Source organism: Diuraphis noxia, unplaced genomic scaffold (genome assembly GCF_037042655.1).
Source record: "Diuraphis noxia isolate RWA-SAM2 unplaced genomic scaffold, SU_Dnox_SAM2 contig0001, whole genome shotgun sequence".
NCBI classification, from domain to species: Eukaryota; Metazoa; Arthropoda; class Insecta; order Hemiptera; family Aphididae; genus Diuraphis; species Diuraphis noxia.
In genome coordinates this window covers 12,039,929-12,054,551 of record NW_028301711.1, presented here as the reverse complement: position 1 = coordinate 12,054,551, position 14,623 = coordinate 12,039,929, and the positions used below count along the sequence as shown (strand labels likewise).

At 29.5% G+C, this 14,623-nt stretch overlaps 1 protein-coding gene across 1 annotated transcript; it reads right to left on the bottom strand.

Moving 5' to 3' along the window:
* Positions 1 to 7,596: 7,596 nt before the first annotated feature.
* LOC149059679 (uncharacterized) lies at positions 7,597 to 8,296 on the bottom strand. The gene is made up of 3 exons (XM_089217986.1): positions 8,267 to 8,296; positions 7,954 to 8,204; positions 7,597 to 7,861 (listed from the first exon to the last, which is right to left on the bottom strand). The coding sequence occupies exons 1-3, from the start codon at positions 8,294 to 8,296 to the stop codon at positions 7,597 to 7,599; spliced, it is 546 nt and encodes a 181-aa protein (XP_089074112.1).
* Positions 8,297 to 14,623: the final 6,327 nt, after the last annotated feature.

Sequence of the window (14,623 nt, the reverse complement as noted above, 5' to 3'; positions counted from 1 at the left end):
CTTTGTAAAGAACGAAGAAAATTTAAATTATTTTTCGTGAGCTTGATATTTTTCGGCTTAGATGTTGATTTCTTAATGGTGGGCGGTATACTGACGGGTTTTTTGATTGTAGCTCTTTCTATATTAAATTTGAGTGCCATATCCACGGGTTATTTGTAAACGAACAGTTATTGGCTCACCGCGTAGATTAATCAGACAATCGTTCTGATCTTTTAGCGCGATATTCACTTTAGTTATTGAAGTCGTATTGAGACCGTAAAAAACTGGATGCCTAGGTACCTCAACGATTTTATATCCGCAGGAACAGCAGGATAAAGCTCGTGTATGATCTGGCTCGGCGCTCCGTCACAGAATGATCCGGTGATTAAATTACCTACACTCTACTTTTATACAGTTTATTTTCATTATGCTGACAATATAATAAGATTCGTGAGTAGCGTCAGTAGTGTATAGCACATTTCTAAAACCTAGAAATTTCGCTATGCTATTCAAAACCCCTAAATCGACTTCATGACTACACGATATACTATACTTTAATGTTCTGCTGTTTGCTTTTAACTCAAAAAAACTGACATAGTCGGGCATCATGTTTTGTATAATAGACTCTAACTGATCCAACTCATAAGTGCCTGTAGGTATATTAACGTTCTCGTTATTATTGATTATATAACGAAATCCGATAGTATTACAACCAGGTTCTATGTTTGGTATAGAATTATTTGTCTGTAAACTCAAAAGACATATCTGTGCAGTATTTTCTACTTCCAACGGTAGAAAGATCTCGCACGACAATTCACTCGAGTTTCCGTTTAACGTTAATGTGAACATGATAAACGGACAAGTGTCCGCAGTTTGTAGTATTATATTTCTGCTCTCTGCTGTAATTGAAATGTATGTCGCATCCGTGAAAATATTGTTGTACTTCTAATGGTGGAGGTAAATTTCCAAAGCTATCAAAGTATTCGACTTTTTTTCCGATTTTTTATACGCTACCCAATGTGTTCCTGTATCGCTTTCAGCGTCCAAGTTAACAATCGCCGATTCTTGACGTTTAGGGCGGCCGCACACGGGCAACTTTTTGCTGTCGCAACTGTTTTGTCTTTTCCGCAAATTCCACTAAGTCAAATGTAGTCCCGCACACAGAGCAACGCAACTTTTTAATTGCTCGACCCGCCGACAGAAGGGCGACGAAACTGTCTCCGTGTAGTTTCCTCGTCTATAGTTTGGTATCTACGTGCGCACACGGGCGACAATATAGTTGCCGTTTCATTTTTTCAGTGACGTCCGAGCAAGTCAAATAGATTTTTTTTAGTACAAAATGGCCACAGTAGCTTGTCCTCGAGATGAAGACATTGACAGTGAATCGTTAATAATTGAAATAGAAAAGAGACCAGCATTGTTCAATAAAAATTTAAAAGATTATTCAGATGCTAATTTAAAAAGTAAACTATGGGAAGAAGTGTGCTTAAATGTGCTGGGTACGACCTGGGGACAACTCAATGCAGAACAAAAAAAACAAGCAGGTTCGTACTTTTATATCTTGTAAACGTATGAGTAGAAGTAATTGTGCTAGAAATATATATAATATAAGTATACAAATTACAAAACTAATATAAATGTTCAATATACAATATATATTGATAAGCTAGCTGCACGTGGGCGTCGTTAAGATAAACGTACAGCTTATCTTAACTGCGACCGTACGTGTGGGCCGCGGTATTTTTTTTGACGTTATTTTTTATGACGTTCGGATAATAATAAATAGAGCATGGATTTATATTATCTTAAAAATTTTATTCTCTACAAATATTAGTAATATTTATAAAAATATAACAGGTGTTCCAATGTCGTTTACCGTATTAGTATTAATAGTAAAATAATATTAACAAGGTATTATAATTTTATTAATATTATTAAGACATTATTTATTGTTAAAAAAAATTGAATATGTACTCGTATATTAAATATATAATTATTAAATTTATTATTAACATCAGAGTTCATTGTACTACCATGGAACAGATCCTTGAGGGGATGTAAAATAGGTTGCAAAATAGTTACGTATATTGGTAGCAGATATAGTTCTATCGTGGGGTTCAATGTTCACACTCTGCAGTGGGCATTCATAAGCTGTGTCTGTAAAATTAATTCCATCTCTTTTGCGTACAAAATTATGGAGCACACAGCATGATTTGATTATCGTAACAATATATAACATATGTAACCGCCTTTCTTGGTTGGGCTGGAACTGCCGACGACGAGATGAACGATAATGATGTATGGCACCGGAACTGATGACAAACAATATCGTTGTTGTAATTGACGGAGCCAGAGCTGGTCACCAAATCAACTAGCGCACGGGAGCCGAAACTGGCCGTAGATATCACCCGTCGCAATACACGGGGTCAAAGCTGACCGTGGAGATCATCCACTCACCGTTGCAAACAATCAAAAATAATAGAAATCCGACAAAAACGTGAAGGATCACACGTGTTTTCTTTAGCTCGAAAAATAATAATTAATATCAACAACAACGAACGAGCGGTAACGCCGGGAGCGTAACAACAACGACAGTGTTGCCAGGTCAAATTTGCAAATGTTTCGATTTCATTCGATTTTTACCCAGTTTAAGCAGTTGTTGATGAATACAGACTTTTCAGTATGTGATAACTTACATATAGAATTGTTTCTAATTAGAGCCATACATTTTCCTCCAATATAAATGTCTTCAGGTTTTACAAAATTTTCAGGTACTCTGTACTGCACTTTTTCTAGATCAGTAGTTCTTAGATAATCAGGTTTTATGTAACATTCCAATATAGTTTTGTACGTCATAGACATTTTAGAGTATAGTTTATGAATTTGAGGCTGTTCATTTTGAAATAAGATATTTAAGGAGGTCATCAATGGTAAAACAAAATCTAAAAAACTCATATAAAGTTCAAAATGAGGATCATTAATATATTTGAAAATTTCATTTGCTTTATTATCATTGTTTTCGCTTTGAAAATATAACTTAAGTGCTGGCAATTGTTCTAATATTCTTTGAATGCATACATGTAAAGACAACCATCTTGTCTGACATGGTTTCAATATTTTATGAGGTTTAATTTCACAAAAACTTTGAAATTCTTCATATTCTGTTTGTCTCTTAAAACTGTACATAAAATATGTATAAATTTCTCTAACCGTTTTTTCTATTTCATCAGGAATTTTTTGTGTTGCATACGAAGCAACTAATGCTAGTGAGTGACAAATGCATTTCATAGTGTACAAATTAGGAATATCATTTTTCAACAATGTTTTGACAGAATGGTGCCTTCCAAACATGGTGCTGGCTCCATCTGCAGCAAACCCGACAAGATTATTTTTATAAGGCACTGAGTGTTTATTGAAAAAATTTATGATAGCATTGTATATTCCAAGAGCGCTTCCATCACGTATTTCAATCAAACTTAAATATTGATCTCTTACAATATAATTATTGAAATCTAATAAACGAACGACTACAGCCAAATTTTTTGAGGCTGACTTGTCAGTTGATTCATCAATCAACATTGTAAACTTTTGATGTCTTATTTTGTCAATGAGATTTTCAAAACTTGAAGCACCAAGTACATTGTTTACAATAGCAGTAGCCTTAGTTCTATTACATGATATTTTACTTACCGCATCTGAGTCTATAGATTTGATTAATTGAACGAGATGGTCTGAAGTTCTAAAGGAAATATTGTGTTCTGATATGAACATTGAAATTCTCATTTCAGCCTCTTTAGTTTTTTTTTCTATTGTAGTAGCTTTGCCAAGATGTGATTCGATGGAATGCACATTTTGTATTGACTTTGCTGCCCGTTGATGCTTAGAAGTGTTCATATGTTTACGGACCGCAGATTTACCACCTTTATTATCATCATTGCAAAATTTGCAATGAAAATGAAGCTGAGATTTTTTGCTAGGTGCAAGCCATAAACGAAAATTTTTATCTTCCAGCCATTCACTACAAAATTTGTGGGAATACGATTTTTTTTTTGGCCCAAATCTTGATTGATTATGTTGGCTTCCGTCAGTGTCAGAATCATCAGAATTCATATTTGTTTAGATTTAAAAAATTAAATTAAAAAAGTTAAATAAAATACTTGGTTAAGCCTATCTGTATGTACTATGTAGCTACAATACTACAAGACATTTAGTATTTTAGTGTACAATGTACAGTGTACATAGTGTAAATTAAAACTTTTATTTTTATCTATAATGATTCATGATAAATGTTAGCAATAAAATCATAGATACCTAAAATGAATAAAATATATAAAATATATATATGTATCTGTGGCTGTACCCATTGAATACTACATAGTATATAATATTATGATAACTTTATGTTATCATATAGAGTTCAATGATTGTATCACATAATATACGATTAAAGAACTTGTGGTAACTGGTAAGCACAAACTATAACTGATAAACTATAACTTATAACTGCTTATCTAGTAATAATTATCGAGCCACTATCATTATACTAATAATATAAATATTATAACAATACTATAATAATAAATATATGGATGTAAATTTAAAAAAAATTTGGTAAAAAAAAGAATTTATACACCTTATTAATCAAATTCACCAGAAAATCCTCAGATTATAGAAATCCTCAACGTTTTCCTCAAACACCTGTAAAATCTCCAGATTGAGGATTAATCCCCAGACCTGGCAACACTGAACAACGAACCGTGTGTTCGTACCATAGACCTAATAACTATGGACCGCGCATTCCACCCCCCTCGCCTATTGCATGTCAACTGAGTATTAACTGAGAGAGATAGAAATATCCGTTGGTAACATCATGGCAGAAAATATATTGGAATTTATTTATTCCATGTCTATAACAAACGTGCATAGACCATAGGTAGTTTAATTTTAATTTTTAAAGCTTTATATAGTTAAAATAGTTACGCAATAGGTTGTAAATAGGTACTAATACTAAATACTAAAACAATAATCGATTAATATAATATAATTTAATTATATTAAATAATAGCTATAGACCTATAAGTATGTTTATATAATGATATGGTTTTGATTTAATTTAATATAACTGGGAAGAAGTATTCCAAATTATAGTTGAAATTGTAATTTGTTCAAAAACTAAATAGGAACATCACCGTGTCATGTAAGTATAATTTTAATGCATAGTACCTAAATTAAATTATAAGTTCTAATAATATATAAAAATACAATGTTGGTTATTGGTGTTGAAAAGTTATTAATTTTGTTAAGTGTGATCGAATTCTAGTTTTTGGTTTTATTAACTCATTATTGTAATGATGTAGTCGAATGGTTAAATAATGTTTTGATATTATTTTAATTAATTGCAATAAATGATTGTTGATTGGAGACTGAGTATAAATATGGTCGGACAAACTTTTAAAATATTCATTTATATTGATATTCGACATCACTTTTACAACTAAAAAGTCAATTGGATTTTTGTGAGAATTCAATGTACTATGAATCCTTGACATGAATACTTTTTCTGCTATTTCACATAATTTTATAACATCTTCTGACGGCTCAGTTAGACCTCCTCTATTTTTTATATCTATTAATGTATAAGTTTTACTATCATTTTCATTAATTACTACTTCTTTGCATTCCATACAGTTAAAAAACTTCATAATTTTTTTTGATACAAATCCAGCAATATGTTCAATCACACTGTGTTTATAGTCTAACCCTGGGGAATAGTCAAGTATGTCATATTCAACTCCAATATTTTCTTCTTCCTCTACACACAGAACATCTAAAAAATTATCTGGTTTTTTTTTTAGGACACTTGATACATACAGAATATTAGTTGAATCTTGTGGTGTGCAATTTGCTTCCTTTGAAACAGATAAATTAGTGTGTATCAACAGTTTTTTGTATGCCGCTTCAAATTGTGCTGCTGAAGGGTTGTTATTAAAACCACCTCTGGACCTAATTGCTGAGAATAACATTTCAATGTGGTCCTGTGACATCTTATAAGTAAGAATAAAATCAAGTTGTTTAGTCTGAATTATATCATAAAATAAATTTCTAGTGCTTTTTAAACAAACTATAAGACCTCTAAATCCAGTTTTTCTTCTTGAATCAATAACTGGAGTGTTATTGAAATCTTTTAAAGATTCTATGTATTTAATAGCATCATTAATAAATTCATTAATCTCATTTTCTTGTTCAATATATACAGGTCTTTTATGTTTGACTTTCCCAAGAAAATTTCTGGTATTTAAAAAATCGAAAATATTATTCACATATTTACAAAATTCTATTGTTGGCCCACTATTTTCAAAACCAGGATACTTTTTTGCTTCACAGAATGTTAGTGCATCAGCTACACTTGCGCTAAAAGTCTGTGCGGCCAAGCTCACCTTCATCTTCTCTTTGTGGTACATAACATGTCTTCGTCTTATTTTGGTTGCCAAATGTAAGCCACCATTCTCTTGAAGATCAACTAAATTTATGAACAATTTCCAATTTATTAAACCATTGCTTTGATTTTTCAGAACACGCCAGTCTCCTAAAGTGTTCCGGACTAATTTAAGCATATGAGCAGCATCTAAATAAATATGAACATTTTCTAGCGTTGAAGGGTGTTGAAATGTTGGTTCTAAATTACTACTTAAATCTACGCCTAAGTATTTTGCCACGGATATATTTGATGCTGCTCCATCAAATGTCAGGGTTTTTATAATGGCTCCAACATCATTTAAATTTTGTAGGCATGTTGTTACTAAATTGGCTTTTTCTTGGGCAGTTAAACTATTTGTCAAAAAATATCCAACAGGAACTTTCCAATTAGAGTTTAGAGCTACTACTAAAAACACTAATGCCTCTTTAGCCATAGGTAAACTGTCAGAGTCTTCAGATCCTTGACCAAAATTTATATACCCTTGCAATCGAGAGCCATTAAAATGAACATCTTCTCTAATACACATTTCATCTATAATTAGTCCACAAATTAATTTTTAATTTTTTTCTTTCATTTCCTTAACTTTAATTTCAACCGCCTTCAAACATTCATCAGTAAAACCAGGAGTACCATCAACAGTAGTATACCACTTTCGTATGGTGCTGGGATGAGGCAAAGTTTTGTTGAATGAATCTCTAACATAATTATAGGCTGCAGGTGAATAAAAGTGAAGAGTCACTGCAAATGTACGCAATTCTGGTGTAATTTTACTATTGGATGTCATATTAAGCTGTTTCATAACAAGTTCACTCTCAGCAACAGGCAAACTCTCCTATTACAATGAAATTAAGACAAGTAAGCTGCATATAATTTAAAATAAATCATATATTATAATTAATAAAATTCACAGGCAATAATGGAACAATCTAATAATTCACAGTCTTAATAAAAAATTAATTCAAATATAATTCACAACTGGTATACTACATTCTTCTAATGTTCAATATTTGTTATAATTGTAAACATACATTTTTGCCATTTTGCTATATTTGCTGAATAATAATTGAAATCCTAACATCCCAATCCATTACTCCGAAACATGAAACATAAACCACACCAAAATTAATATTTTACATAGATTAATTATCAATTAATATTTTACTAACCTTAATAACTGAAAAGCAATTGTCAGAAATAATTTTTTTATCATTTTTTAGATGATCAATTAAATTATTTAGAGTTTTCACCTGTTTCAACAATTTTTCATTTATTTGGCGCAATGATGTAATTGTTTTTTTTTGTTCTGTAATAACATTCTGTGATGCATGCCAGTACTTTAACCTACTATTAGGAGTTTCAATATCGTCCACAGTTTTAAAATCTCCCCAAAAAACTTTTCTTTTTCTGTGAGAAAGTAACACATACAGTTGTACTTATTGTTTCACTACCTGCCTGTTTAATGTATAAAACTGAGTATATTATGGTTATGTGTTTACCTTTTTGAACTAGTTGGTGTAGTTATAAATGAATCATCATTGTCAATTAAATCATTATTTTTAGGTGATTTTGAAACATCATAATGCGCAATACACTGATCTGATGGTTGAGCATGAGAAGTACTTGGTGTACTAAGTTTATGATCATTTCCTTGTATATTTTCATTATATGAAAAATTATCATCAATGACTTCAACCTTATTAAGGGTAGATGTTGACGGATCAGTACAAGGCAATAATATCAAACTATCTATAATAATGCAATGAAAAATTGAGAATTGTTATTAAAATTAATAGTTTTATTAATTATTACCATTTTTATTAAAAATAGATGGTACTGCATCTTTTTTTAATTGTACTGTATTACTTATGCTAGTAAAAGGTATATGGTAATCTTCACTTCTAAAATGAAGCTCACAAACAGAAAATGATTTAAGTATCTTAAATTTTAAGTCATGATGACTAATTGCTGCAATCCATTTTGATCGAATATCTTCATTTTTTGGTAATCTTGATTAAAAAATGTATAATTTTTTATAAAATACTAATATTTATTATTTATTATTCATTTTATTGATATTTAATGTTTTTACATTTAAATATTTAATAAAAAAAATTAAAAATACTTGTGCATCTTAATTCCTTGTCCTGATATTGTATTACAGCCTTTTACATTGCAATATTGCACCATGGTTTTTGTATAAAACAGTGCTTAAAATAACTGTTAAAATGTACAATTCAAAGTTAGAGGTGAACCTTTAAGAAATATTCAAAAGTCAGTTCAAGCTTCAAAGTTTAAAGATTTAAATTTTTAAAACGCCGGTTGTCAGTTATAGATAATAAAGATATGATAACATTGATAACAAAATTTATCATGGAATAAAAAGATTTTTTTCCATGATTTCCAACGGCTAGCTCTGTCTCTTTTGCTTAATATCCACATATGATTTCTCTCTCTATGCGCGGTCCATAGTTATTAGGTCTATGGTTCGTACCGACGCAGTATTGCCCATAGACATAATAATATATGGACTGCGCTCAGAGAGAGAAAACCGGGACCGATATAAACTGAGAGAGATAGCGATTGTTGGGGGCAAGCATGGAAGAAACTATTGAATATTTTTATTTAAGCCATGAAATAATCATTATCTAGTTTCTAGTATCACCAATGTCCAAAACAACAGTCAAGTGTCAACAAGTAAAAACTAAAAAGTAAGAACGGCAAGAACATAATATTTTAAATTATTATTAAATTATATGATGCATGAAAATCAAGTAATAAAAATATTAAGCAATAAGTAGGTACGTATACTTTGTAAAATAATTTAACATAATATTTAAAAATTAAACATACCTTATTAATCAGATGATACTAATAAAGAATAAAAAAATACAAATTTATATACAATAAAAAATAACTGAAATATTATTAAAATAATTAATAGGGTGTGATACAATATGGGACATGGATTACATTTTTAATAGTATTTTAACTGTGAGTACCTAAATTATTTGATATCTTTATAATAATTTAAAAATAAATAACAATTTTCCCTTTTGAAAGTACAAGTATAATATATAAATAATTAGTAGGTATATAATAATAATGTTTAAAATTACTGGTTTTTAAAATGTACAGTTTTTGTTAAAAAAGATCTTATTCTTTCTTTGGGTTCACTTATAGTTTTGTTAAAATGATGTAATCTCACTGTAAAATATGTTTTTAAAGTTAGGTGAATTATTTGCAGCAGGTGATTATTGAGTGGTGATTGGTTTAATATATGATCTGATAAACTTTTAAACATATTATAAATTTGTATTCTGGATGTTGCTTTTATAATAAGATAATTAATTGGGTTATTTTTAATGGTTGATAGTTGATATTGATAAGTTTTAAAAACTTGTTCAGCTGCTTTGCATAAAACTATTATGTCATACGATGGTTTTATTAATCCACCTCTATTCTTCACGTGTATTAATTCCAACCCAACTTCTACATGTTTTTCAATAATTGCCATCACACAAATTGAACAAGACATTTTCTTAATAATTTTCCTCACCACATATCCAGAGATATATTCTATAACATCATTAACATATTTAATTTCACTAGTATTTAAAAAAAACATTTCATCATCTGTAATTAAATTTTCTTCTGGCACTTCTTCTTCTATACATAACAGATCTAAGTAATTAGTTGCTTGATTTTTTTTAGATGAAGTTACAAATAGTATTGAAGTTAAATCTTGAGGTTCACAGTTTGCAAAGGAAGATAATTTAATTTCATTATGTATAATAAGACGCTTATATGCAGCTTCAAATTGTGTTGCTGTGGGGTTGTTATTAAACCCACCCTTTGCCCTTATCGCAGAAAAAAACATCTCAAGATGATCCTGTGAAATTTTATACGATAAAAAAAAGTCAAGGATTCCATTTTTAATAACATCGTCAAATAAATTTTCAATACTTGTTAGACAAATAATTATGCCAATAAACCCAGTTTTTCTATTGGAAATAATTAATGACTGAAACGTATTTGGGGAATTTTTTTCAGGTACTTTTAAGTTTTTTATATATGTAATTGACTTCTTAATAAAATTTTTTATATGATTTTCACTATTTGGCCACAAAGGTTTTTTGAATTCGGATTTACTTAAAAAATTTCTGGAATTTAAGACATCAAAAATATTGTTAATATTTTTACAAAATGTTGATGTCGGCTCAACATCTTTAAACTCATCTAACTTCAAAATATTACAACAATAATCAAATGCATCGGCAACGCTGGAGCTAAATGTTTGTGCCGCAAGTTTTACTTTCATTTTCTCTTTTTGATAATGAATGTGACGAGTACGAATTTTAGTTCCTGCATGTACACCAGTTTTTTCTTGTAAATCAACGAGCTTCACAAAATAATCCCACTTAATTGGACATTTATTTTCATCATAGAGTACCTTCTTATCACCTAAGGTATTCCGACATAGTTTAATCATATGGGCTGGGTCAATAAATATATGGACATTTTGTTTCGTTTCAGGATGTTTGAAGTAAGGTTTAAGGTCAGGAAATGAAAGTTGGGCACCCAAGTTTGTGGCCATGGACATATTAGCTGCTGTACCATCAAAAGTCAGTGTTTTTACACAAGTTCCAGTATCATGAACAAATGATAAAACTGTACATACTAAATTTGCTTTCTCCTGTGAGTTTAAACCATTGACTAAAAAGTATGCTACTGGAATTTTCCAATTGGAATTTATAGCTACCAACATGAAAACTAATGCTTCTTTGGCCCTAGGTAATCCGTCATAATCCAGTTTACCAGCTCCGTAATTAATAAATCCTTGTTGCCTTTCACCATTATAATGTATTTGATCGTTAATATAAATTTCATCCATTATCAATCCACATATTAATTTTTTGTTTTTTGTTTCCATTTCCTTACATTTAATTTTTAAAACATTTAATGATTCAGATGTGAATCCAGGAGTGCCGTCTACAGTAGAGTACCAATTTCTTAATGTGCTTGGATGAGGAAGGTTTTTATTAAAAGCATCACGTACATAATTATATGCAGCTGGGGAATAAAAATTTAAAGTGAGCGCAAATTTTCGAATTTCAGGAGTTATTATTTTACAAGTGGCAATTTTTAATTGTTTCATAATAATATCACTTTCAAAACTTGGCAAAGACTCCTGTAATTTAATTAATCAAATTTCTATAAATATATTTAAAAACAAAACACAACACATAAAATCTAGTACCTACAAACATGCACCACAAAAGAAATTAAGCAAATTTAAAACACTAATATTTATTTAACATGACTAAATCTTTACAAAATGTATTTAGCATGGAGCTTGGTATGGCAAAGTGGTTGACTGCAGAATTGTTTAAATATATAAGAATGTATATTTAATCAATGACCACAGTCACTGATATGTATTGCAGTCAAACACCATCTTGTATTTCTGCCTCACGGATAAGTGACCAACTGGGTTCTTGGCTTACATAAACGCCGGTTGTTCCTCAACCAACCGAAAAAAAAAATTAAATATTATTTTTAACATGCACCACAAGACAGTATAGAAGATCATATTATAAAATAATCTAACCTTAAGTACAGAAAAACAATTATCTGAGATCAGTCTTTTTTCATCTTTTAAGTGAGTTATCAAGTTATTCATTGTTTTTATTTTATGTTCAAGTCTATAATTTTCTTTTCTTAATAATTTGATTTTTTTCGTATGTTTTACATGCTCATTTTTAGTAGCAATCCAATATTTCAGCCTACTATTTGGACTATCTATCTCAGAAATGTCTTTGAAATCACCCACAAAACATTTGCGCTTCCTAAAAACAAGTAAAATATACATGTTTAAATCTTTAAATTAAAATATTGTATTATATCATAATATTAGTACTTTTTTAATTAAATAATAAAACATAGTAAAAAATACACATTTACCTGTTTTTTCTCGATATAGGTGTATTAATAATATTGGAGCTTATTTTTGTGCAGGTTGGTGTATTACTAGGGTTAGAAAATGTTTCTGTAGGTTTTGATTCATTAAGACTGATTTTTACTGGTAAATTACCTTAAATTAATAAAACTAATTAGTTGAAAATTTAGAAAAATAGTAATAAAAAATTTGTTTAAATAGGTACAAACATTTAGCACTTAAATCATTGGAAGATAGTGAACTAATTTCTTCAGTACAATTATCATCAAATACTTCAATAATATCCATATCTTCAACAGGAAACAGATTTTTATTAACACCTGTAAATAGATAATATTAATTTGATATTGATATTAGAAAATAAAGAAAAAATACTAACTTTTTTTAAATAAACTTGGTATAGCAGTTTTCTTCAATATTGGGTTGCCATGTATTCCACCTATATAATATGCAGTTTCAATAAAATGCTTGCTACAAATAACACTATACTTTGTTGGCTGAAAATCAGGATTGTGCTGTTTGATCTGATGAATCCATTGTTCACCAAGACTTCCTTTAGGTATGCTAAATATTTAGGTATAATACAAGGGTAGGTTATTATTCAAAAAGAATAATGAATTTTAACTTGGTACTTACCTATGCATTTTAATGCCTAGTTCTTTTATTGTTGTTTTACAATTTTTAATAGAACAAGTTTTCATTATTATTTTTAAAATATTGTTTAAAAAATAATTATTATTATTTTTTAAGTTAAATAACAGTAAATAACACTATAATAACACAATAAGTCGCTTGTTAGAGCTTGCTCTGCGCTCAGAGAGAGAAAACCGGGACCGATATAAACTGAGAGAGATAGCGATTGTTGGGGGCAAGCATGGAAGAAACTATTGAATATTTTTATTTAAGCCATGAAATAATCATTATCTAGTTTCTAGTATCACCAATGTCCAAAACAACAGTCAAGTGTCAACAAGTAAAAACTAAAAAGTAAGAACGGCAAGAACATAATATTTTAAATTAATTTTTTGGACACGAGGTCCTGTCATGGTCGCCATATGTGAGATTATAGAGTTTTTAAGGCCCTATATACCACCCACAATGCAAGGGGAACACTTACATCGTGACCTGCAGGCCACACCGCGTGTTGACCCGAAGGCCAAGTCGGTGGAACTTGCAGGCTTTTATACACGCAGTGGGAAATGAATCCCAAAGATTTATTTAAAAAGGGGAAAAAGTAAAAAATAGTATTAATAAAAAAAATGTGACAGAATATAAGGTAACATATAGTTATATTTTACACGGTTATAAGTAAATGTTGTGTTTTAAACAACATGAATAAAATAATATAACATTAGGTACATGGCAATTGCAATTGTTGAAGCTTCATATCACATCGCCTTTATGGTGGCTCAGCAAAAGAAAATTAATAAGCACACCAAATATTAAGATAGACAGACTGTCTAGGATATATTATAGATTATTAAAAATTTTCAAATCTAAGATTTAAAAAGAAAATTTATTATGAATTTCTAGCTTAAAATAATTTGTGAATTTTCGTGATTTTTACGTATTTTGTCAAAATTCAAACTTTGAATGCTTATAAAAAAATGACTATGAATTTCTTTTATTTTTTAACTGCTATTGTAATAATATGTTAAGAGCCTTGTATTAAATTTTTAAGCTTTTCTGCCGAACAAATACATTTTTATTAATATTAATTTTAAAAAACTAATAATGATCGAAAATTTCAAATGCCTATGAATAGTTCAACTTAAGTCGAAAATTAGCATGGTGGATAGAATATACTTATATAAACATACGGTGAAAATTTCATGTACCTATGTTTTAAAATTACATCAAAAAAATGAGTGTGCGTAAAATTTCCCGTTTTTCCCTTTCATTAATTACAGAAATTCATAGTCATTTTTTTTATAAGCATTCAAAGTTTGAATTTTGACAAAATACGTAAAAATCACGAAAATTCACAAATTATTTTAAGCTAGAAATTCATAATAAATTTTCTTTTTAAATCTTAGATTTGAAAATTTTTAATAATCTATAATATATCCTAGACAGTCCCCACACAGCAAAATAACGTTTTCAAAATATTTTGAAAACATTTTCATAGATAATATTAATATTTTCAGAACACTTTCAGAAAATTTTCAAATATTTTCAAAATATTGTCACATCACTTATTGGCAGCAAAA